At 40.5% G+C, this 27,465-nt stretch overlaps 1 protein-coding gene across 1 annotated transcript in view; it reads right to left on the bottom strand.

Moving 5' to 3' along the window:
• The window catches only part of LOC132395162 (contactin-associated protein-like 2), a 1,263,978-nt gene that overhangs the window by 1,013,495 nt on the left and 223,018 nt on the right, over nt 1-27,465 (bottom strand). The window contains exon 4 of the mRNA XM_059971460.1: nt 4,001-4,148. Coding sequence (XP_059827443.1) covers nt 4,001-4,148 — 148 coding nt within the window. The remainder of the gene's footprint in view (nt 1-4,000; nt 4,149-27,465) is intronic.

Below are 27,465 nucleotides of genomic sequence, written 5' to 3'. Positions count from 1 at the left end.
ATAATAATAAAACTATAAATTACAGTAAGAAATATATATATAAAATTAAATTATGGAAGTAATGCAAAAAGAGAGCAAAAATAAATCGTGAGGTTGTATTCATGGGTTCATTGTCCACTCAGAAATCTGGTGGTGGTGAGGAAGAAGCTGTTACCGAAACTTTGAGTGGGTTTCTTCAGGCTCCTGTACCTCCTCCGTGATGGTAGCAATGAGAGGAGGGCATGTCTTAGGTGATGGGGTCCTTTATATAGATGCCACCTTTTTGAGGCATTGCCTTTTGAAGGTGTCCTCAAGGCTGCCTATGATGGAGCTGGCTGACTTTGCAACTTCTACAGCTTTTTCTGATCTGTGCAATAGTTCCTGCATACCCAATGGTGATGCAACCACTCAGAATACTCTCCACGGTACACCTGTAGAAACTTGGAAGAGTCTTTGGCAACATACCAAGTCTCCTCAAACTCCTAACAAAACATAGCCTCTGTCAAAACATTGTAATTGTGTCAGTATATTGGACCCAGCACAGATCTTCAGAGATGTTTATACCCAGGAACTCTAAACGGCTCACCCTTTCCACTGCTGATCCCTCCATGATGACTGGTGTGTGTTCCCGAGGCTTCCCCTTCCTGAAGTCCACAATCAATTCTTTTGTCTGTTTGACATTGGGTGCAAGGTTGCACGTGGTTGCTTTAGATGGAGAGCTGTATTTTGTAGAGATGTTATTTTTCATTGAAATCAGGACTGCTTGGATCTATTTGGATCTTTGGTGGATATTAAAGATGTGAAAGAAATATTCTTCTATGATAGCAGTGTTTATTAAGACCCTTTAGTTGGCAAACAGAAAGCAAGACTTTAACCTCCAAGCCCAAGGCAGTACACTCAAACAAGTTAAATTGATAAGTCTCTTGCTCTTTTCATCATGCACCTTTTTATAGCAGTTTTTAAGAATCCTCTCTGAGCAGGCTGGAATACAAAATCCATCTCCCAATAATGAAGTGTTGAACGAAATCCTTCAATTTCTGTCTGTTATTTTTTAGCCTAGAAGTAAATGCATCCTAGCAAAACCTTCTCCAGTGAGGCAGGCTTCAAAAGTGCTCTATGGATTAACTTTACAGATCTGCAGGATAGCTCTGTAGAACACTACTGAGCAGTTGATTATTTGCTTAAGCAAATAATAAGGTTTATAACATGTGAAGCTTCTTCTAATCACAGAAAAAGACCCTCTTGAAAAAGAATAAACAGAAGCCCTCATTTGCAGTTAAGTTCCATTCATAGTTCAAACAGATAAGTTAAAAATTGCTGTACAATTCCTCCTTGGTTTTGTAGGTATATTGTAGAATGTGCTCAAACAATTATTGCAGCTAGAAAAAAGAAAAGCTAACTCCTTTTCCTCTCCTGTTACAAAAGGTGGTAAAGAAGCTGGTTTTTCTGAAACAAATTGAGCAAAATGCAATGGAAAACTATTTAGTTCATTAATTGTTAGGAATAATGAAAACCAATTGACCATGAAGCTACAATAACTTTAGACAAAAGAATTTTAGATGAAAGAAAATGGTTTAGATAGGGCAAACATGAGAAAATCTGCAAAGGCTGCAAATTCAAGCAACACACACAAAATGCTGGTGGAATGCAGCAGGCCAGGCAGCATCTATAGGAAGAAGAAGGGTCAACGTTTCAGGTTGAGACCCTTCGTCAGGACTAATGGAAAAAAGAGGTAGTAAGAGATTTGAAAGTGTTAAGGGGAGGGGGAGACCTGAAATGGTAGGAGAAGACAGGAAGAGGAGGAATGAAGCCTAGAGCTGGGAAGTTGATTGGCAAAAGGGAAACAAGGCTAGAGAAGGGGGAGTATCAAAGGACGGAAGGCCTTGGAAGAAAGAAAGAGGGAGGGGAGCACCAGAGGAAGATGGAGAACAGGCAAGGAGTTATTGTGAAAGGGAATGAGAGAAAAAAATTATTAAAAATTAAAAATTAGGGATGGGATAAGAAGGGGAGGAGGGGCATTAACAGAAGTTAGAAATCAATGTTCACGCCATCAGGTTGGAGGCTACCCAGACAGAATATAAGGTGTTGTTTCTCCAACCTGAGTGTGGCTTCGTCTTGACAGTAGAGGAGGACATGGATTGACATATCGGAATGGGAATGGGACGTGGAATTAAAATGTGTGGCCACTGGGAGATCCTGCTTTCTCTGGTAGACAGAGCATAGGTGTTCAGCGAAATGGTCTCCCAGTCTGCGTCGGGTCTCACCAATATATAGAAGGCCACACCGGGAGCACCAGACACAGTATATCACCCTAGCAGACTCACAGGTGAAGTGTCGCCTCACCTGGAAGGACTGTCTGAGGCCCTGAATAGTGGTGAGGGAGGAAGTTTAAGGGCAGGTGTAGCACTTGGTAAGGCAAAGACGTTTTTGCTTTTGAGTGTCAGCAAAATAGCTGATTACCTTACATTTCACAGATCCACAATAATACAATAAAAGGTAAAATCCAAAATGACAGGTAAAAAATAATTATAAATAAAATTAATCATGCAGTCATAAAGGTGACCAATTTGGACAATGTAATTACTTTACTTAAAGGAACCAAACTTAATTTATGGCAATTTGAAAGTACAGGAGTTAGTATTTGATCCTAGGAGAGTACATCATAGATGACTATGCAACCAAATAGTTAACTGAGACATGTATTAGAATAAGTCTGGTGAACAGTTAAACTCAGGACTATCTGGGTTTATTTGCTGGCTCTAGTGGGTATAAATTAAAATGGCAAGGACTTTTGACTAATGATATATGATGAACTGTTTCTGATTTAACTTAAATGCATTATATAACTTATTTTATAAATTAAGGTATGTTACTCAAGTCCTAGCTAGCAGATTTGTCCAAAGAACAATACTTTGCAAGCAATTGTTAATGTATAAATTAACTATAAACAGTACATTAGAAAAAAAATTGTAAAAGTTGTAAGCAGGATAGTAAAAGTTGCACTGCGCTATGTAGATATTTGTTTCTTTTGATATAGTACTGAAATTGGTTTTCTTTCCATTTTTCCTCATCCATCACTGAAGCTTATTTCCATTTCTCAAATAAATAAAATCTGCTTGTGTTTGTAAAACCTTAAATTGAATGAACATCAGTGGTCTTCCGATGTTGGTGATGAAAATAAAAACAGAAAGTTAGGTAGAATCTTTGGAAAAAGAAACTCAACAATTACTTCAAGTTAAAGGTGTCCTCTTCCCTTTAAGCAACTTCTTTGTTATTGCATTAAAATATTTGGCTTTCCAAATATATAGAGTATACTCATTGAAAGCGTTAGTAAAACATACAGGATAGGAGGGCACAATCCACCGTATTTGCATGTCGCATTTTAGCCTCTGATACGTCTCCTCTCAGAGAGGAAAATCTAAGTTTGTTCAGCCTCTCCTTCTAGCTAATACAATTAATCCAGTTGTTTAGTTATCAATTGTTTTACCAAGACAAACACAAGAGCAATTCTTAATTTAAAAACTCAAATCAGTGATTTTCTCCTTGGAGTGACAGAGGATGAGGGGTGACCTGATAGAGGTGTACCAGATAATGTGAGGCATTGATAGTGTGGATAGTCAAAGGCTTTTCCCCAGGACTGAAATGGCTGGCACAAGAGGGCATAGTTTTAAGGTGCTTGGAAGTATGTACAGACAAGATGTCAGGGGTAAGTTTTTTGCTCAGAGAGTGGTGAGTGCAGGAAATGGGCTGCCTATAAAGCCATCTGTGGTAATGAATTCCACAGAACCACCTCCTTCTGCCTATAGAAATTCATCCTTATCTCTGTTGTAAAGGTAGTCTGAGCATGTGACCTCTGGTCCTGGTCTCACCCACTAGATGAAATATCATCTGTATGTCCATTCTAGCTAGGCCTTTCACTATTTGATAAGTTTCAACGAGATTGTCCTTCATTGTTCTAAACTCCAGCTATAACACAATAAGTGGAAAAAAGTTTCCTTGAGCAGGAGCAATTAGTACTTACAATAAGGGCATCCAAAGACTTCCATTCTCAGTCCAATGTGACCTTCACCATTCCAGTCCAGTGGCACCAAGCGCATATAACGCGTAATAATTGGATGTTGTAAATCATGCCTTACCACTCCATCGGAATTTGAGTTTCCTGCAAATGCCTGTGGGAAATAAAGCACAGACATATAAGCATAAAACATGAACTCACATTACCTAAAATGATTTAACCAGTATTATAAAGGTTGATAAAGGTTCCAGTATAATCTCATCTAATGACATTGGTGTTGTCGTCTATTAAGCAATTAGTAACAATATCTTCAGGAAACAAAACCTTATTTAATATTTTATTAGTTTTCTTCTAAAGCACTAAATCTTTGAATTCTTAATTAAATTGCTAATTTATTTACAGTACATACACCATAGCAATTTCTGTATTATTATATATATAAAAAATAAAAAGCAATTGAATGGACTGGATTGCGCTCAATTAGCTGAACTCACTTCACATAATAATCCCACATATACTCTCAAACAGTTCAAACACATTGATGTCACAGCCAAAAAGCTCACCAAAATCTGTACTTCCTCTGGAGGCTAATGAAATTCGGCCTATCGCCATAGACCCTTTTCAATTTTTATTGATGCATCATAGAAAGCACCCTGTCTGGAGACTTGTCACGGCCACAGTAAGGCAACATAATCAAAGACCCCAGCTGCCCCAGACATCTTCCCTTCTACCCTTTTGCATCAGTCAGGAGATGCAAAAGCTGGAAGCATGTAATACTAGGCTCCAGAACAGCTTCTAATTCACTGTTTCCAGACGCTTAAATGGACGTCTTGGACGATAAGATGGACTCTTGGCCTCTCCATCTACCCTATTATGACCTTGCATTTTATTGCACTCCCTTTTTTTGGTTGCTGTTACACTTTATTCTGCGTTACACGTTTTTCACTTTATTACACGTTATTGTTTTACTTCAATACATTGTATACCACCAAATGCAAATATTAGATACCAAGTACTTGTGAGCAAATATTGCTGCAAGCTTGGAAGGTTTGTATCATATGATTAACCGCTATCAATGTTGCAGCAGCACTCAGTGTGAAAAGTTTTTGTCTCTGGATAAAGCCCTAGTAAGAATTGCTATCTGATGCTTTTATATTTGTCATATTTATAATAGCGACCTGTGGTTAGTTTGCATTGACAGGTGTTATCCATTTTCTGAGAGAGTGGAATACTGGCACAGTGACTACCTGCAGGTGAACCTTGAGGATCCTTTATACTGGTGACTTCAACCCTTCCACACAGAGTGATGAGCAGGCCTCAGGCAAAGGAACCTGCCCTACCTTGACAGCCTTCAGCTCCATGGTATCAAGGGCATTTTCATTGTTTTTAAATATCGCTGAACCTCAGAGATATTACAAAAATGATTTCAATTGATTTTAATAACTTTTAAAATCTAAAATTGATAAAAAATAAAGGTCAGCAAAGCCAATCAAATAAATAGGGCTGTCATCTGTATATCAACCTTTAAGAAAACAAGGGCAGGAATCAATGGATCATATTTAGTTCTGCTTCTCTGTTTCTTAGCTCCATTAAGGCATTTCTTAAAACTGTGTCTCTATCCAAGCTTTCGATAATTGATAAGATTTGGCTATTTCAGACTTCATTTGATAACAAAAATGCAATCAAAATGACTGCAGATACTACAAATCTGAAATTAAAACAGAAAATGCTGTGCTTGCCATTGATTTCCAGTATCTTTAATTTTTACTGACTTTATAATGCTGAGGAATCTTGTGATGTTTTTCAGCGCAGTAAGCCAAAATTCAATGTGCATTGCATATAAAAAGTATTCACCACCCCTCCCCCCAGAAGTTTTCATGTGTTTTTGTTTTACAACATTGAATCACAGTGGATTTAATTTGGCTTTTTTGATACTGTTCAACAGAAAAAAGAATCTTTTGTGTCAAAGTGAAAACAGATCTCTGCAAAGTGATCTAAATTAATTACAAATATAAAACACTAAATAATTGATTGCATAATTATTCACCTCTTTTAATATGATACACCAAATCATCACTGGTGCAGACAACTGGTTTTAGAAGTCAGATAATTAGTTAAATGGAGCTCTGTTTTTGGAGATCTGTGTGTAGTCAAGGTGTTTCAATTGACTGTAATAAAATTACACCTGTATCTGGGAAGTCCAACTGCTGGTGAGTCAGTATCCTGGCAAAAAATAAACCATGAAGACAAAAGAACATTCTAAGCAACTCCATGAAAAGATTACTAAAAAACACAAGTCAGGAGATGGATACCAGAAAATTTCCAAATCACTGAATATCCCTTAGAGTACAGTTAAGTCAATCATCAAGAAATGGAAAGGATATGGCGCAGCTGTAAATCTGCCTAGAGTCCTCAAAAACTGAGTGACTGTGCAGGAAGGGGAATCATGAGAGAGGCTGCCAACATACCTATGACAATTCTGGAGGAGTTACAAGCTTCAGTGGCTGAGATGGGAGAGACTGTGCATACAGCAACTGTTGCCCAGGTGCTTCACAAGTCACAGCTTTATGGGAGAGTGACAAAGAGAATGATACTGTGGAAAAAAAAAAGTCAATGAAATCTTGGCTAGAGTTTGCCAGAAGGCATGTGGAGACACTGAAGTCAGCTGGAAGAATGATTTATGGTCTGATGAAACCAAAATTGAGCTTTTTGGCCATCAGGCTAAACACCGTACATCAGCAACAACATACAATCCTTATCGTGAAGTATGGTGTGGGGATGCTTCACCACAGCAGGCCCTGGAATGCCTGTGAAAGTAGAGGGTAAAATGAATGTAGCAAAATACATGGGAAATCATGGAGAAAAGCTTGATGCAGTCTACAAGAGAACTGTGAATTGGGAGATTTGTTTTGCAGCAAGACAGTAACCCCAAGCATAATGCCAAAGTTACACAGGAATGGCTTAAAAACAAAAAAAGTTCATGTCCTGGAGTGGCCAAGTCAGAGTCCAGACCTCAGTCCAATTGAGAATTTATGGCTGCTCACTCACAATCCCCATGAAATTTGACAGATCTTGAACAGTTTTGTAAAAAAGAATGAGGGAAAATTGAGGTGTCCAAATGTGCAAAGCTGATAGAGACCTTTCCACACAGACTCAAAGCTGTAATTGCTGCCAAAGGTCCATCTACTAAATAGTGACTTGAAGGGGAGGGATACCTCTACAATCAATTATGTTGTGTTATATATTTGTAATTAATGTAGATCATTATGTAGAAATCTGTTTTCACTTTGACATGAACAAGTCTTTTTCCGGTGATCAGTGTCAAAAACAGCCATATTAAATCTACCGCAATTCAATGTTGTAAAACAATAAAACATGAAACCTTCCGGGGGGAGGGAGGGTAAATATTTTTATAGGCACTGCACATATTCTAAGAAAATGAGTACGTGTTGATTCATAGCTGTCATTGTCTTATTAAAACCTTACTCAGCCCACTTTCTGAAAGCTAATTGAAACAGATGGAGATATTCCCGAGGTTGCACACCTTGAACATTGTCATAATTTAATATTATACATTTAAGAATTGACAATATTGTACGAATGTTTTAAATATTTTCTTTATTCAATTTTCAGTAGCCTGCAGAAGATTCATTAAATTTGCATTCAGCATCTGAATTTTTGTGAGTTGGTAATCATAGATCAGTAGCTCTAGATGGTGATTCAACTGATGATGGCCCAGCTTTATCAGTTGCTCGCAAATGACTGGTTGCTGACTGCTGATTGCTTACATACGATACACTTCTGTTGTACCCACACTTTGATCAGTTTAATCACTTTTCTCTGTAGGTTTTCCTTTTGTTGACATATTAATTAATGGGAGACTATTTTTGTCAGATTTTGAAGTTCATTTTTTTTTGTTTGATCTTGCTATGACTTGAATTTTAATACCTTTTCCCAATGGCACAGAACTGACATAACATTTTCTTGATAGTGTGTAGAAGGCCCTTCAGGTGACCAAATAGCAGAAAATACACTGTGCCACAAACCTGTGCCTATTTTAGATAGCATCAATTCATCCCTGAGACTAATCTGTAGCAGTAACTTGAGCAGGCTAATGATTTGGTAACCGGAATACCAGTTTCTTAATTACACAGTAGTTGGTTCAAGACACATTTCAGAGACATGATTATGAAAATTGAGTTATAGAGGCATTGAGTTCCACAGCAGAGAAGCCCTCATCATACTGTGTCAATGCTGCCTATCATGCCCATCTATATAAATCTCACTTGCCTGCCTTAATTCCATATCCCTCTTTGTACTGGTCATTTAAATATCTGTCTTAATGTTGTTATAGTCCTCCCACCACTTCTTCTGCCTGCTCATTCTAGATACCAACTACACTTTCTGTGAAAAAAATTACCTTCCGATCCTCTATAACCTTCCTCCCTCTCACCTTAAACCTGTGCTCTCTAGGTTTAGACACCCCTCCCATGTGAAATAGTTACCGGCTCTCTACCCTATCCATGTCTCTTGTAATTCTAAATACCTCTATTATGTCACCTGCCAGCCTCCTTCACTGCAAGGGAAACAGACCCAATCTCCAATCTCTTTTAAGCCCTCCAATCCAGTTAACATCTTTGTGAACCTTTTCTGCACTCCCTCAAGCTTAATCACATCCTTCCAATAGAAGAAAATGGGGCCAAACTTTGGAGCCCCAGAGACCCTGTTCTCCCAGTGTTTATGAAGGATCCCATGGACTGTTCAAGGAAGAGTAAGACGATGATTCTTGATCCTTGCATAACCTACTTTTAAGAAAATGGATCATTTCCTCATTGGATTAAGCTATTGAAACCTCTATTGCAATGTATGGTTTATTTCTTTTCATCAATGATGTCCTTTAGCACTAATTATTGACTGAACACTTACTCATGCACATTGATTTGTTGCTCTCCCTGAAAAGTGAATATACACATTAACTTCCTCCGAGTGTGTGCTTTTATTTGTTTGATACATAGTTGTATGTACACACAAAATTGGTGATGAGTATGGAACGGCACCGACAGTTACAAGATGACAGAACTCAGAGGAAGGGAGAGAGACAGCAAAAGGGAAGAGTAACCAATACAGAGAAGGTGATCATGGATGCTAGAAAAGGGCATGTGAGTAACAATGCACAGTACACAGTGGAGATGCACAACTAGCAAAACTAAAGTAAAAATAATGTGACAATGGCCTTAGTCAAGTAAGTTGACAAATTTGATAGGACTAATGAGGACTGGGAATTCCATATTGAGAGGGCTGAACAGTATTGCAATGCAAACAATGTGGATAAAATAAAGAAAGTATCCACATTTCCTAGCTTAATTGGTGCTAGAATGTACATTCTCTTCCGCAATTTAATAGCTCCTGAAAAGCCAGTAAGCAAGACGTTCAACAAAATTGTTCCAATTTTGAAAATCACTTGAGCCCAAAACTGCTAGAGATTTAGATTTCACGGAAGGAACCAGTCAAAGGATGATAGCATTTCTGAATACATTGTAGAGCTGCACAAACTTTCCCCAAAACAGTGACTTTAGAGATGGACTTGCAGATGAATTAAGGAGGAGGCTTGCATATGACAAGCACAGTCAAAACACTCAAAAGAGGATACTGTCAGAAAGAGAACTAGCCTTGGAATGGGTGTTGACCATTGCAATAGCATTAGAGACTGCAGCAAAGGATGCAGCTGATCTACAGAGAAAGAGTTTATGCAAATTATGAAATGTCCCTGAAAGCTGCAAAAAGCCAGAAATGTTATTGATGTGGCAAATCTTCCCATGATGCAAATGACTGTGGTTCAAAGAAAAAAAAATTTGCAGAATGTGTCACAACAAGACCACATACAGAGAGTGTGCAAGTCAGATAAAAAGCAGACTTTTAAGCGTAAAACTAAACAAATGCATAAAATGTCTGAATGTGAAACTGATTCAAACAACAGAGTCTGACAAAGTGAGCTGTCGTGCCTATAACTGTACAGCATTGCTTGAAGCAGATCACAAAATCATCCTGATCACAACAGATGCATCTGGTGGAAAACTGAAAATGGAGCTAGATACCTGGTCAGCTGTGTCTATAATTTCAGAAGCTGACTACACCAGATTATTTTCTAAGCTACCTTTAGAAAAGACTTTGGTGATGCTAAAGACCTATAAGGTGAAAAAGTGTGTCCTAAAGGCAAAATGAAAGTAAATGTGAGGGATGGAGGCAAAATACAGTAGTTAGAACTTTATATATTGAAAAGTGGAGGGCCAGCTCTTTTCAGACATGAGTGGTCGAGAAAAATTCAACTAGACTGGCACACAATCAAATCTCTCAATATGTCATTGACAGGCAACTGCAGCCTAAATGTAGCACTAACCAGAGACTGTCACAGCTGCTTAATGCTAATGAAAATGTATTTGAGAAGGGCATTGGTAAACTCAAAGGCATGAAGGCCAGAATTGAAGCAGCAACAACAAGATCCCATAAAGCGCATCCAGTGCCTTACACACTATGTCCTAAAGTGGATGCTGAACTTCTGAGCTTGGATGTATCTGGCATTCTCTTAGAGGTTGAATGGAGCGATTGGGCCACATCCATTGTACCAGGGATTCAGAAAGGGAAGGACAGAACTGCTCACATATGTGGGTACTTCAAAGTGAGCATCAACCCTGTGATGTACTGTGCGGAATCCCTGCCACAAGTAGAAGACGTTGGCAGGCTGAGAGAGGTTTTCAGAGATTGACTTGTCACAAGCTGATCTGCAACTCTGGCAGGGTCTGCAAGACATTACTTCCCACAAAGCGAAATCCGAAGGCATGAGTGTCAGTGATGCTTCACTACCAGATGAACTCAAAGCCTTCTATGACCGCCTTGAAAGAGAGACTACCACTGTGAAGATCCCTGCTGCACCTGATGACCCTGTGATCCCTGTCTCAGAGGCAGATGTTAGGCAGTCTTTAAAGAGAGGAATACTCACAAGGCGGAAGGCCCCGGTGGAGTACCTGGTAAGGCTCTGAAAACCTGTGCCAACCAACTAGCAGGAGTATTCAAACTGTATTCTCACTGCTACAAGCAGAAGTTTCCACTTGCTTCAAAAAGGCAACAATTATACAAGTGCCTCAGAAGAATGATGTGGGCTGCCTTAATGACGATCGCCTGGTAACACTCACATCAACAGCGATGAAATGCTTTGACTGGTTGGTCATGACTAGACTGAACTCCTGCCTCAGCAAGGACCTGGATCCATTGAAAATGTCCTAGTGCCACAATAGGTCAATGGCAAATGCAATCTCAATGGCTCTTCACACAGCTTTAGACTACCTGGACAATACAAACATCCATTTTTGCTGTTCATCAACTATAGCTCAGTATTTAATATCATCATTCCCACAATCCTGATTGAGAAGTTGCAGAACCTGGGTCTCTGTACCTCCCTCTGCAATTGGATCTTCAACTTCCTAACTCAAAGACCACAATCTGTGCAGACTGGTGATAACATATTGTCCTCACTGATGATCAACACTGGCACACCTCAGGGGTGTGTGCTTAACCCACTGCTCTACTCTCTATATACCTATGACTGTGTGGCTAGGCATAGCTCAAATACCATCTATAAATTTGCTGATGATACAGCCATTGTTGGTAGAATCTCAGATGGAGATGAGAGGGTGTACAGGAGTGAGATATGCCAACTAGTGGAGCGGTGCCGCAGAAACAACCTGGCACTCAATGGCAGTAAGATGAAAGAGCTGATTGTGGACTTCAGGAAGGGTAAGACGAAGGAACACATACCAATCCTCATCTTCATAGAGGGATCAGAAGTGTAGAGAGTGAGCAGTATCAAGTTCTTGGCTGTCAAGATCTTTGAGGATCTAACCTGGTCCCAACATATTGATATAGTCATGAAGAAGGCAAGATAGCAGTTATACTTTATTAGGAATTTGAAGAGATTTGACATGTCAGTAAATACACTCAAAAACTTCTATAGTTGTACTGTGCAGAGCATTCTGACAGGCTGCATCACTGTCTGGTATGGAGGGGCTATTGCACAGGACCGAAAGAAGCTGCAGACGGTTGTAAATCTAGTCAGCTCCATCTTGGGTATGGAGTGGTGTCTCAGAAAGGCAGCGTCCATTATTAAGGGCCTCCAGCACCCGGGGCATGCTCTTTTCTCACTGTTACCATCAGTTAGGCGGTACAGAAGCTTGAAGGCACACACTCAGTGATTCAGGAACAGCTTCTTCCCCTCTTCCATCCAATTCCTAAATGGACATTGAATCTTTGGTCACTTTTTCTAATATACAGTATTTTTGTTTTTGCACATTATTTTAAATCTATTCAATATACATAAACTATAATTGATTTACTTGTTTATTTATTATTATTATCTTATTTGATTTTTTTCTCTCTTCTGGATTATGTATTGCATTGAACTGCTGCTGCAAAGTTAACAACTTTCATGTCACTTGCCAGTGATAATAAACCTGATTCTGATTCTGAGATGGAGATTGAGGAGTCAAGCAGGGAGTTCCTCATAATCAACACTCACAAGGGACTGTTCCAGTATAATCATCTAATCTTTTGTGTCACATCAGCTCCAGCAATTTGGCAAAGAGCAAGGGACCAAGTGCACCAAGATATCCCAGGAACACAATGTTACCTTGATGACATTATTGTGATTGGCAAGAATGATGTCGAGCAACTCCAGAACCATGGTAAAGTGCTCACTAGGCTGAGTGAGCATGGTCTACGCACAGAGAAACAAATGTGAATTTTTCAAGAAAGAAATCTCATATTGTGGACATGTCATTGATAAGCATGGCTTACATAAGTCACAAGAGAAGACTGAAGCAGTGCTACAGGCACCCAATCTGGAAAATCTGTCACAACTCATGTATACTTTTCTATAGTGCTGCACACAATGAATGTGCTGGTGCAGACAGCAGCAAAGTGGGAATGGTCAGAAAGATGTGAAAGAGCATTCAAGGAAACAAACAGACTAATAACATCAGATGAACCACTCAGACATTATGATCCATCTCTGCCCATCGGACTGGCGTGCGATTCATCCCCCTATGGCACTGGTGCTGTTTGGTTACATACTATGTATGATGGACTTAAATGTCCAATTGCATTTGCTTCAAGATCACCAACGAGCACAGAACACAACTACACACAGTTCGACCGAGAAGCCCTTAGTGTAATATGGGATTAAAGAAGTTCCACCACTACATCTATGGACAATCGCTTGCTCCACTGACAGACCACTAGCTCCTTGTGTCCATTTTCAATCCCAGGAAGGGAATTCCAACGATGCCTGCTACCTGGTTGCAATGTTGGCTTTTTCTAGGAGCCCTATCTTATGACGTAGAGTTCAAGGGTACCAAGCAACACAGCAATGATGATGGCTTGTCGCATCTTCGACTGTTGAAAACTGAAGAAGAGAAGTCTTCTTTCTGTGACCCAGCAGAGGTGTTTGACTCAGCAACAAATTCTGAAATACAAGGAGAAAGAAATGACCCAGCATTGTCAAAAGTCTACAACATAACCATGTAATGATGGCCAGCACATGGTAACCCTACGTTTCCAGAGTTCTCAGTGAGATGAGTCCAGCTATCTGTATGTCAAAGAACGCTGATCTGTGGATCTCGTGTCGTGGTTCCCTCTAAACTGCATACCAGAGAGTCAGAGAATCTGCATGAAGGATACCCGGGTGCAGTCAAGATGAAGACCCTCATGGGGAGCTATGCATGGAGGCGGGGAATAGATAGGCAGATTGAAGACTTGACCAAAAGTTGTTTGGGATGCCACAAAATTCAAAATACACCCCCACAACCAGTGTTACACCCATGGGAGTGGTCATCTCCACCATGGCAAAGAGTGTATATTGACTTTGCTGGGCCATTCATGGAATCCGTGTTTCTGATTGCTGTGGATGCTCATTTGAAGTGGCCGGAGGTCATACCAATGAAGCCAACCACATCAAAAAAGACTGCTTCGGCTCTGAGGACTATCTTCTCCAGAAATGGCTTACCAGAACAAGTTGTGAGTGATAACAAACCGCAATGCACCTCTAAAGAGTTCAGGCTATGCATGAAGAAAAATGGCATCAAACATTTCACAAGTTGCTGGAGGAACTCACTTTTCAGACCGAGTCTCTTCTACGAGAATGGAGAAAAAAAAATGAGGAGCCAGATTAAAAAGCTGGGTGGGGAGGTGGGGGAAAGCTGCAGAAACACCTTATATTCTGTCTGATTAGCCTCTAACTTGATGGCATAAACATCAATTTCTCGAAATCCAGGTAATGCCCCCTTCACTATTCTCCATTCCCATTTTCCTCTTTCACCTTATCTCCTTACCTGCCTCTGGTGTTCCTCCCCTCTTTGTTTTTTCCATGGCCTTGTGTCCTCTCCAATCAGACTTCCCCTTCTCCAGCCTTGAATCTCTTTCACCAAACAACTTTCCAGTTCTTTACTTCACCTCTTCCCCATCCCCTGCCTTACCTATCACCTTGAGTTTCTTCTTTCCCTCCCCTTCCCAGATTCACCTATCACCTTGTGTTTCTCCCTCTCCTCCCCCCACCTTTTTTACACTGACTCTTCAGCTTTTTTTCTCTAGTCCTGATGAAGGGTCTCGGCCTGAAACATGAACTGTATTCTTTTCCATAGATGCTGCCTGGCCTGCTGAGTTCCTCCAGCATTTAGTGTCTGTTGCTTGAATTTCCAGCATCTGCAGATTTTCTCTTCTTTCCGAACAAACACTTCACGTCAGTTTCTCACCACCCAGCAATGAAATGGTTAGCTGAAAGGTTTATCCAAACTTTCAGGAAGTCCATTACAATTATGGACAAGAAGGATATTTGTCTACAGCACAAGGTGGACAACTTCCTTTTTGTGTATCGGAACTCTGGTCATGTGACAGCAAATCAAACACCTGCAATTCTCTTCATGAGCAGGGATTGGAGAGCTTGCATAGACCTCCTGAACCCAGATCTATGGAGGGAGGTACAGAATAAGCAATTCAGCCAGTTGCCAAGCAAATCAGCAAGGAGCTTCGAGATTGGACAGGAAGTCCTGATTACTGAGAATGCAAGTGGACATCCAGTAGGATAGCTACAAGAACTGACCCACTGTTGTACACAGTAAATGTTGGAGAACAGACGTGGAGATGTCACGTGAACTAGATATTGGTTGCTCAGCTGAAGGACACACCTGAATCAAATGGATCCAACAAGATGGACACATTGCATCTATTAGACTTATTTCTCAGTGATGATCATGTCCCTAACAACAAAGTGACACCTCAACAGAGAAAGTTGTCTTTGACAAGACATCTACTAAACCTGGTGCCTCTCCACAGGTCCAGAGGCACCATCCTGAAAGAAGCTGAGCGCCACCAAAAGATTCCATCTTTACTATATTGAAATTAATTATGGACTATGATTGTAAAACATTATTTATTTGAATGTAATTTGTTAAAGGGGAATTAAATGTATTTTTACATATACAGTTTTATATTACATTAAGCTGGGGGGAGGAACTGTAATGAATGGATCTATTCCTTTTAGCACTTTTTCTCTTTTTCCCTTTATCACGAATTATTGACCCATAACTTACACATGCACATTCACTTGCTGCACTCTCTGGAAAGTGAAAATGTACATTAACTTCTCTGAATACATGCTTTTATTTATTTGGTATGTAGTTGGACAGACACGACACGTTCCTCATTGGGTGCCCCGACTGCAAGTACTTTTTATGTGGTCATGCATCCGATAATCTGTTGCTGGTCTTGAAACAGTGACCATTGCATTAGCTGTGATGCTGGTTTCGGAACAGTGACCATTGCACAAGCAGCTAAGTATGCTGCAGATGGCCAAAACCTAATTCTTTACCTTTACAATGGTCTTCTGAAAATTGGTGACATTTGAAAGCAGTTGAAGAACAAACAAATTATTAAGATTCATAACATAATTAGAGATATTAATATCAAATTAAGGTACGTTTTACTGAATGTCAGCAAATGAATTAAGCTCAATGGTGCTACTGATGTACCATCAATAACTCTCAGAGATGGGAGGCGAACGATAGGCTTTTATTAGCAGCAAAACAGAGCACAGCATCTCGGAGACTGAGGGGGGAGCAGTGCCTCCAATCGTCTTTATACAGGGGTCTGTGGGAGGAGCCACAGGAGCAGTCAGCAGAGGGGCATGTCCAGACAGGTATACATAGTTTTTCACAGCTACAAAGAGCATACAGCCCTCAATTTATATTTACAGAAGTTTCCTGCAGTCTGTGATATGCCTGGTCTGAAACAAGAGTTCAGGTGTTTACAAACACACACACATAAACTGCATAACAAGCAGCTCTGGACAAAACTGCCAGCTAGCATCACTACAACCCAGCCCATTACCTTACTTTACTTTGCAGGAGTTTGCTGCATGAAATTTGGCTGCCATGCTCTGTAAGGTACAACAGATCATTCATCAAAGTTGCTTCATTGACTCAAAATGTCCTGAGGCCATGCTTTTTTTAACTGAAAGCCTTTCTCTCTTTAAAAATCACATATTTTTCTAAGTAATGCAGTGTGAAACAATCAATTATTATTTTAAAGTATCTACACAACATTATTTGTGTCTGAATTTTTAAAAAACATTGTAGTCGTTAAATAGTTCTTTGAAAATTATGTTTTTTTAAATCACGGAGTGCACAAGCAGGCAGTCATAAATACTGAGCTTTATTAATATTAGTTAAAAATATAATGTATAGATTCATGTGAAATTTAATGACTAAATAAAAGTCAATTCAAAAGCCTTAAATCTGATGACATCCGTAAATGGAAATTTTCCAATCCAGTTTTTTCACATCTTTGAATCACTGCATGCCAAATGAAAAACAAAAACAATCTTATCTGATACTGCACTGATAATATTTATTATCAAAATATCACTGATATTTGATGATATAAATTGTGACATTTTATTGTGTTTGTGAAGGTTGCTCAACGCTACCTTTCAAAATTGTCGGTAACACAAATATCCCATTGGGTCTGTAACTTCAATTTCAGAAGTACAAAGGTCATATTGAGATACAGCACAGAGTAGGCCCTACTGGCGTATTGAGCTGCACTACCCAGCAAGCCCCAATTTAATCCTAGCTTCATCATGGGACAATCTACAAATGGCCAATTTAACTACCAACTGTGATGTCATTGGACTGTGGGAGGACCCTTGGAGGAACCCCACAGGGTCACAGGGAGAACGTCCAAACTTCTTTCAGGCAGCAGTGGGATTTGAACCTGGGTCACCTGCACTGTAAAGTGTTGCGCTAACTGTTATGATACCATGCCGTTCCTTCTAAACTTACCAAGTTTGGGAGATATATTATTTTTTTTAAGCTTTTTCCTTGTCTCTTCAGAGTCTGTATTTCTTTCCTTCTTTGTCATTTTCCATACCTGAGTAAAAGTTAATTTATGCTTCTTTTTTTTAAACTTTGTTCATATGACAGAATACTTCCAGGCATAAAACAAGATAATATTATGAATATGACAGTTGCTAACTGTGCTCACGTACTTTATGGTGCATACAGTGCACTTTCCAATGCATATTCCAAACAGTGGTGCCAAACAGTGCTTATCAACCTGTGCACTCACTTTCAAAGATTCTATAACTCATGTTCTTGGTATTACTTATTTATTTTTTATATTCACAGCGTTTAATGGGCTGCACAGAGAGAAGAAGATAAAATGTCAAGTTGAAGAGATCTTCACAGTATTGCCAATTACAGGAAAAATGCCTTAAACAAAGGCAATACCTCTAAATGGCCAGAAACCACACTATCATTCCGGGAGAATTCTTCTGAAAGCAGGAGGAGTTGGTTGATAATGATACGTGCACGCTTTTTGCCTGCTGTTGACAGGATGGTGATGCTGTCACAGTTAAAAAGTTCTTGAAAATGCTCTCTCCATTCATCGTTGATATCTTTTTGATCCTTTAGCAAGTTCATTCCATCCTTTGTGTGCAGGGGTGTTTAATCTGCAGTAACTTGGAAAATAGGCTGCATTGGTGGCTCTGAAGAAGCCTCTCACATCACCAGATTCAGCAGGTCTCTGCATTTCCACGGCTTTTGCAGTCCACCAGGAATTCTTCAGCTCCCCGTCACCCTGTATTGGACATTTGTCTTTGCACTGGAGCAAGCTCCTCTTTAGACCTTGTTAACAATGTCACTCTGCCAGGCACAAAAGTCTTCTCTACTCTTGGAGTTAAGATGTTTAATCTCTGTGTTTTTATCAACAAACCAAGTTTTCTGGACTTGTACTCAAGGATGATTTTGCAGGTAACAAGGATGGCTGATTTAAGCAGACCTCAGTGTTGTTTGATATTCTCCAGATATTCCCATTGGAGGTTTTCCCCAAACAAGACCCGAAGATGTTGCCAAGAGAAGACTGTATCAATGCACTCATCCAATTTGCCACCTTTACTGCTGGATTCTTCATCTCACCAGCCAAGATGTAAACAGGGAATCCCAATTGTGTGCAGAATGGATATCAGATTGTTCAACTTCATCCAGTTCAAGACCAAGAACAAAGTCAGAACCACCACTATCATGGAGCTTCAGTCTGCTGGTGATGCCATCATAGCACACTCTGTAGGAGACTTCCAATGTATCCTGAATGTCTTTGCCACCACATATAGAGCTCTGAACCTTGATTTGTGTATATAAAAAAAAAGATCAGCCATTTATTCTGCCCTCTTTAAAAGTTAACAATATTGCTCTTGAGAATGTAGACTACTCTCCCAACCTTGCCAGCTCCATCTCCTCAAAAAGCAGACATTGACTCAGAGATCAGCCAGTGCATGTGTCGTGGTAGTGCTGGCTATGCATGATTAAGGAACACAGTCTTCGAAGTCTACAATCCACAGGTCCAAACAAATGTTTTGGTCCATAGAGTAGTTGTCCTTCCTACATACATTACTGTATGGAGCTGAATTCCAGTTCACCCACAGTAGGCAACTGAAAGCCCTGGAAAAATAACACCAAAGAGCCTTACGAAAACTGCTCATAATACTCTAAGTGGGGCCTCACTGTTGCCTTATAAAACCACAGAATTACGTCATCGCTTTTATGTTCTAGTCCTCTCAAAATGCATTTGCCTTCCTCACCACTGACTCTACCTGCCAGGTAACCTTCAGGGAATCCTGCAAGAGAACTCCCCAGTTTCTTTGCACCTCAGATTTTTGAATTTTCTGCCCATTTAAAAAATAGTCTGCATTTTGTTCTTTTTACCAAAGTGCATGACCATACACTTTGTGAAACTGTATTCCATCTACCACTTCCTTGCCCATTCTCTTAATCTATCAAGTCCTCCTGTAGCCTCCTTGTTTCTTTGATACCACCTATTCCCACCAAACTTTTTATTATCAGCAAACTTAGCCTCAAAACTCATTCCATCATCCAAATCATTGACATATAATCTGAAGCACCAAAGGTCCCAACACTGACCTTTGCAGAACACCACGCCTAATTAGAAAATTAGTCTTTAGTCCACACTTTGCCTCCTGCCAATCAACCAATCCTGTAACAATGCTAGTACCTTTCCTGTAACACCATGGGCTCTTATCTTGTTCAACAGGCTTATGGGCAGCACCTTGTCAGAGGCTTTTTGAAAATCCAAGTACACAGTATCATTATAGTTCTTCAACACTAAGATAACAATAAACAATTAATAACAAACACAAGAACTTTTGCAGATTCTGCAGGTAACAAATACTGCATATTCTTTATCAATTTGCTGAGCATTTAGTACTATTATCCCCTCAAAACTAATCAGTAAACTCCAAGACCTGGGTCTCAATAACTCCTTGTGCAATTGGATCCTGGAGTTCCTCACTTGCAGACCCCAGTTAGTTCAGATTGACAAAAACATGTCTTCCATTATCTCTATCAGTACAGGTGCACTACAAGCTGTGTGCTCAGCCCCCCCCCCCCCCCCCCCACCCCGCTCTACTCCCTTTACACCTATGACTGTGTGGCTCAGCACAGCTCCAACATCATATCTAACAATATGAAGATAGATAGAGGGGCAGGTAGCTTTGAGGAAGTAGAGAGGCCACAGAAGGACTTAGACAGATTAGGAGAATTGGCAAGAAATGGCAGATGGAATAGAGTGTCTGGAAGTGTCCAGTCATGCACTTTGGTAGAAGAAATGAAAGGATTGATTATTTTCCAAATGGAGAGAAAATACAAAAGAAACTTGAGTTGGGACTTGGGAGTCCTTGGGCAGAATTCCCTAAAAGGTTAATTTACAGGTTGAGTCTGTGGTGAGGAAGGAAAATTGCAATGTTGGCATTCTTTCCAAGAGGACTCAAAAATAAAAGCAAGGCTGTAATGTTGAGACATTATAAAGCACCGGTGAGGCCTCACTTGGAGTATTGTGAGCAGTTTTGGGCCATTTGCCTGAGAAAGGATGTGCTGACATTCAAGAGGGGTCACAAGACTGAATCCAGGATTGAATGGCTTGTCATATGAAGAGTGTTAGATGGTTATGGGCCTGTATTAACTACTAGAATCCAGAAGAATGAGGGGTGACCACATTAAAATCTACTGAATGGTGAAAGGCCTTGTTAGAATTGATATGAAGAGGAAGTTTCCTGTGGTGGGAGAGTCTAAGACCAGAAACACAGCCTCAAAATTGAATTGCTTTTAGAACAGAGATAAAGAATAACTCCTTTAGCCAGAGAGTGGTGAATCTATGGAATTCTTTGCCACAGGCAGCTGTGGAGGCCAAGTCTTTATGTATATTTAAGGAAGATGTTGATAGATTCTTGTTTGGTCAGGTCATGAAGGGATACGGGGAGAAGGCAGGAGACTGGGGCTGAGAGTAAAATTGAGTCAGCCATGATGAAAGGGCGATGTGTTCATCGGTTCAATGTCCGTTCAGAAATCTGATGGCAGAGGGGAAGAAGCTGTTTCAGCATAATTGAGTGTGTGCCTTCAGGCTCCTGTTACCTGGTCCCTGATTATAGCAATGAGAAGAGGGCATGGCCTTGGTGATGGATGTCATCACACAGCAGACAGTAATGCAACCAGTTACAATGTCTCCACGGTACATCTGTAGAAATGTCAAGCCTTTATTACAGACCTTTGGTAGCCTTTACCTTTCTGTCTGCCAAATGCTTTCTAATTTTCAGTTCCATTTTTGGTCACCTTGCAACCATGCCCATGCATTTATTATGGTAGAAATAAGTGGTTATAATCAAACTTTTTGTTCCCTCATTATCTTATTACAAATACTGCATGAATTCAGATAAAGTATTCTTTTTGTCTTCTAATTTTACTTTTCCTTTAAGGTTTTACGTTCTGTTCTTTCTTCATTCATCCTGGTTAATGTCATCCTGATTGTTACTTTGCACTGTTGTCTTTTCCTTTATTTTCTTAAATCCTCCCCATTAGTCATTTCAGCATATCTGCCTCCTGATTCTACTATCAGCTTCCTATCACCCTACCAAGTAGTTCTAACCCCTCTGCAACAGCACAAACTACCAATCCCATGAAGATACTGGGCCCTCTTGCTTACATCATCATTCAGCAAGATCATGGCTGATCTTTGACCTCAACACCATTTTCCTGTACTGACTCCATATCCATTGATTCCCTTTATATTTTTTTCAAGTCTTTTGGTAGTTGAAAAGTCAGCAATAAGTGAGGCTTCCCACCATTCTAAGCCTAGTCTAATTCACATGAAACACAGTCTCAAAGTATTATTTCTCAGAGGACTCAAACATTTTGCTGAACAGTTAAGATTAAAGTGCAGGAGAATGATCACCATGCCAACATTATTCTACCTGGTTTAATTTACTCTACTGTAAATAAATGTAAATGTAACTCTACCCAGAAAGAAACACGTGTAACAGGCAATTTCATTGAGAGGGGCACACTATTGCAGAGTAAAGTGTAATTTATAGCTAAATACTCACTTAAGTGTGTGGCTCTCTTCAACCAAATTCAGATTATTTTATGAAGTGCATTCAAAACATATTATTGTGGCATATTATCTCCAATTTTATTCTTACTTCAGAAAACATGTTTGTGCTTGTGGCAATAAACCTGTGTTTGCTAAGTGCCTATTAAATTAAAGAGAAAAACAGCTTCTACTCAGCTTAACTATGTGATTATAAAGCAGTAAAATGCAGTTCGACACTTCACTGAAGAAAGATGACATTCCGATAAGCTTCTGTAAACTATGCAAGTTAAAATTTAGAGATAATTTTAGCACTGATATTCGCTGTGTAGAGCACAAAATACACTGTCTGTATTCGGCTTCTTCAATCATTAATTTTCTATGCTGTTTATGCATTCTACCAAAGTGCTAGTTCATACTGAGATACATTTTCCACTGAGTACCAATGTTTTATTTCCAAATTGGCAAAACATAAACCAAGGAAGAAACACAACAGATTCTGCAGATGCTGGAAATATTGAGCAATACAAACAAAATGCTTGAGGAACTCTGCAAGTTAGGCAGCATCTATGGGAGGAAATAAGCAGTCAATGTTTCAGGTTGAGATTCTTCATCAGGACTAGAAAGGGGGCAGAATTCGGCATAAGAATGTAGGGAAGGGGAAGGGGTACAAGCTGGCAAATGGTGAGTGAAACCCTGTGAGGGGAAGTGGGTGGGTGGGGGATGGGTGATGAAGTAAGAAGCTGGAAGCTGATAGGTTATAGGTAAAGGAATGAAGAAGAAAGGATCTAATAGGAGAGAATATTAGACCATGGGTAAAAAGGAAGGACGAGGGAAAGCAGAGGGAAGTGACCAGCTGGTATGAAGAGAAGCAGTGAGAGAGTAATGAAAGATCACAATTCACAGTAAGTTTATTATTGAAGTACATATACGTCACCATATACAGCCCTGAGATTCATTTTCTTGTGGGCATTCACAGTAACAACTAGAAACAGTGAGATCACACCCAAGAGGACAAACAACCAATGTGCAAAAGATGAGCTGCTCATAACCCATCACCGTATTTCACCAGTGCCAGAATGGGGAGTGGAAAGAGGTAGGAGGTGGGGAGGGAGGAGAAATAGTTTGAGAAATCAATATTTGCATCATCAGGTTGGAGGTTACCTGAATGGAATGTAAGGTATTGCTCTACCAAGCTGAGTTTGGCCTCATCATGGCAGCAGAAGCAGCAAAAAATGGACATATCAGAGTGGGAATGGGAATTAGAACAGAAATAGCTAGCCACTGAGAGATCCAGCCCTCTGCAGCAGTCAGAGCAAAGGTGCTCGACTGTCCCGAACCTGCCGGGTCTCACTGATGTAAAGAAGGCCACATCAGAAGCACTGGATACAAGAGATGACAGAGCACACTGCAGGTGAAGTATTGTCTCACCTGGAAATTCTGTTTGAGGGCCTGAATGGTGCTGAGGGAGGTGTAGGGGTAAGTGTAGCAGCTGTCCTGGATGGAGTGATAATTGCCAGGAAAGATGTCAGTGGAGGGGGAATGAGTAGACAAGGGATTCACATGGAGAACAATCTTTGAGGAAAGCAGAGGGGGGAGGCTGGTGGTGGAGGGACAGACATGCTTAGTAGGATCGTATTGGAGATGGCAGAAGATAGGAAGAATTTCCACATAGATGTTCTGCATTCTGGATGACATAATCATTGATTTATCCAGCTTCCAGAAAATTTTCCCCTCCCTCTACTCTCATATTTTCCATTTCCTCTTCTGGTTACCCTCTCATTCCTTCTCTTCTCCTTACCTGGTGATCACTTTACTCTGGTTCCCCTCGTCTTTCCCTTTATTCCATGGTCTACTGTCCTCTCCAATTAGATTCCTTCTTCTTTGGTTCTTTACCTCTTCCACCTATCACCTCCCAGATTCCTGCATCATTCCTCCCCATCTCTCCCAGCCACAAACCTTCCCCCTCACATGGGCACAGTTTGTATTCCTTACCCTCCCCACACTTCTGTTGTAATGTGAGTATTATTAAAAGTAAGTTAATACTAACCGGGAAGCTGTTTTTAAAAAGAGACTGGTTTCATGGTTGGTGGGGATTTTAGTTCCGATATGCATTGTATATAGTTCGTCTGCCATATTGCATGAGATACCTGAAGTCCTCTGTATATAAATGTTGATTTGCTGTTCCTGATAAAGTTGTTCTTTTGGACATGAAATTGTCGAGTGGTCCTTTTTCAAAGTAGAAGTTACCACAACTTCCCTGTTCATTCCTCTCCATTGATACTGCCTGAATTGCTGAGATCCCTCAACATTTTGTGTTTGTTAAGTATGACAGCAAGTGGTGATGGTGAACCAGCTCTTTCATAAGACACATGACAGCTCTCAGAGGAAAAACCTCATCTTTCCTTGTCCTTGAACAATGCCCTCAGTGAGGGCTGAAGGAGACTCAATTTAATGTTTCACTTGAATAGTGCATCTTCTAACAACACAATACTCCTTCAGTTCTTTATTAAATTACTGTACATGTTATTGCTGGTGTACACAGATTCAGAAATTATGATTTCTGACCAGAGTGCTATGACTAAAAGAGCCTTGATGTTTTAAAGCATGTGAAATGTTCTTTTTGTTCACAAAGCCTTGAAGACATTATCAAATTCAGCTGTTGTCAGATTAATGCATTAACTACTACAACATGTCCCTACTTGTGTTTTTTCAGCACCAATTACACTTCTGATCTAAATTACCACATTGGGCTTTTTCATGTTAACAATATTTCATTGACTTCAGAGCTGTCATCATCAGAGACGCATGTTCCAGAAATGAGATTATAAAGAGAAATTACATCAACTTGGCTCGAGTCCTCTGGCATATAGAAAACTAATGGCTGTTTTGATAGATATATTTGATTCTGTAGGAAAGTATTTCTTCTACTAGCAGAATACTTTGTTATATGAAAATTTGGAGCTTGTCTGTTCAGGAAGGGGACACCTCCACACAAAAAAAGTGGCATTAATGTGAACAGTCTCCAATAAAAAGTGGGTTGCTGCTGAAACTCAGAAAGTAATTTTTTTTACCAGCTGAATTCAATTAATATGCAGATCCATCATGATTTCATCTGATTGTGTCATTGAATTAATTGCCTATACTTAGGTTCCTAAAATCTGTGAGTTAGGTAACTGTGACACAAGATTAGTGTTTCAAAATGATTGCAAACGAGTAATAGCTACTTGAGGAATTCAAAAGATGACTGACACTGTAAACTAATCTATTTTCTTAGTATTTTGGGATATGTTGCTCAGAAGGAAAAGGGGTTGTGAAGATGGGAGAATCCCTTAACCCTTTAAGGGGTGAAACGGGCTCATGTAACTAATTGGCCAAGACTAGTTCTTTTGTGTATATTCCAGAGACAGTTATGGGTAAAGGTGTTTCTTTTTCCCTAAATTCCGAGTAGAAATGTTTCCTTAAAGCATATTATAAAGACCCTCAAAATAGACAGCAGCAACATTTACTAGAAACTTCTGTTTGAGTTTCATTTAAATACAATGGCTAGAATTTAGGCTATTGCTGATAATTTTGTTTGGTTGGAGGGTCAAGAACTGGAACATAAAGGAAACTCTTTGCACTGGATCTTCAAGCATATCTTGCAGTGGATGAAGAAAAGAAACCATAGGTGATAGGACTGGATTTAATATACAGTTTGTGAAATGACAAAATGCAATATATAAAACAGAGTGAAGTGCTCTGTTTTGTGACAGTAATAATGCTGCTAAAATTGTTTATGAAATATTTCTTTCCATATTCAGAAAACTGAATGAGATATTTGGATACATTTTTATTACCGGGTTCGGATATGGCCCAAGTGCGAAGTGAGAGACACTGAAGCGGGTCGATAGTTCACAAACTTTAATGCGAACAGTGTTAAAGGGAAAATAAACAATAAATGTTAGGCCAAATAGAGCTGTTAATCAAAACTCTCAAATGGGAAATGAAGCCTACACTGCGGCTGAAAAGAAAATCTAAACATTAAATGAATACCACTGGTCTTCAGAGTCAGTTGACTCGACAGTCCAATTTCTAGGGAAGGCTGAATGCAAACAGGTAGCGAAGTATAATGCTATGCTCCGTCCAAGTGTCAACAAGCACTATGAAGACAATACAATCACAATTAATAATTAGCTGACACGTGCAAATCCACAAGTGCAATTGCCATATGTACTGTGCTGCCGAATCCGTGGTTGTGACAGGGTTCCCCTCTCCAGGCACAGCCCCTGAGGTACCACAGACCTGTGTCTGCTGGAAGTCTCCGATCAGCAACTTGTCCAAGACGTCCCTAGCTGAGATTCAAGTACATTCTTCTGGGCCATACCCTTCCCAGTCCACAAGGTACTGGACCTTATCACGTACCTGGCGAGATGCCAGGAGGCGCCGCACCATATAGACTAGGGAAGGAGGGGAAGGTGGGGTGACTGGGGCCAGGGGAGGGGTAGCAACCTGCTTGAGCTGGTAAACATGGAATACTGGGTGGATCTTCAGTGATGCTGGCAGATACAATCTATAGGACACCTTGTTGCCCGCCGTTTCCACTACAGATGGTCCTATGTACCACGGTGCCAATTTCTGGTTCTCGACTTTCAGGGGAAGATCCCTTGATGCCAACCAGACCTCCTCTCCTGGCTTGAATGGCCTTCCCTGTCGACGGAGCCGATCAACCTGCTGGGAATGCTGGTTCTGCGTGCGCAGCAGGGAAGCCCCGGCTCGTGTCCAGGTGCGCTTGTAGTGCTGGATCAGCTGTCAGCAGCAGGAACTCCTACGTCGATCTCCTGATCAGGGAAGAGCGGGGGCTGGAATCCCTTCTGGCATTCAAAGGGAGACATACCGGTGGAGGACGACTGGAGGTTATTGTGGACGATCTCTGCCCAAACCCGTTGGGAGCTCCGGGACGTGGGGTTGGAAGAGACAAGACAGTGCAGGGCTGTCTCCAACTCCTGGCTCACTCGCTTAGTCTGGCCAATGGATTGGGGGTGAAAGCCAGATGAGAGGCTGTCTGTGGCTCCTGCAAGAGTGCAGAAAGCCTTCCAAAAGCGGGAAGTGAACTGTGGTCCACGATCAGACATTACATCTTGAGGAAAGCCACGGAGCCTGAACACATGTTGACCCATGAGCATGGCAGTCTCCCGAGTCAATGGGAGCTTGGGGAGAGCAATGAAGTGGGCAGACTTGGAAAATCGATCCACAATGACCAAAATGCTGGTGTTTCCATTAGATGGGGCAGACCACAGATGAATTCTAGTGAGATATGGGACTAGGGGAGGTGGGGCGTAGGCAGTGGGCATAACAGTCCCACAGGACACTGCAGAGATGTCTTGTTCCAAGCACAGGTGGAACAGGCAGATACAAAGTCGTGAACGTCCTGGGACATAGATGTCCACCAAAACTGTCTCTTTATAAACTCCTGAGTCTGTTGAATTCCCAGATGTCCAGCCAAACGGGAG

Source organism: Hypanus sabinus, chromosome 6 (genome assembly GCF_030144855.1).
Source record: "Hypanus sabinus isolate sHypSab1 chromosome 6, sHypSab1.hap1, whole genome shotgun sequence".
NCBI classification, from domain to species: domain Eukaryota; kingdom Metazoa; phylum Chordata; class Chondrichthyes; order Myliobatiformes; family Dasyatidae; genus Hypanus; species Hypanus sabinus.
Note: the sequence above shows the minus strand (reverse complement) of the source record. Positions and strands in the feature narration are given on the sequence as shown.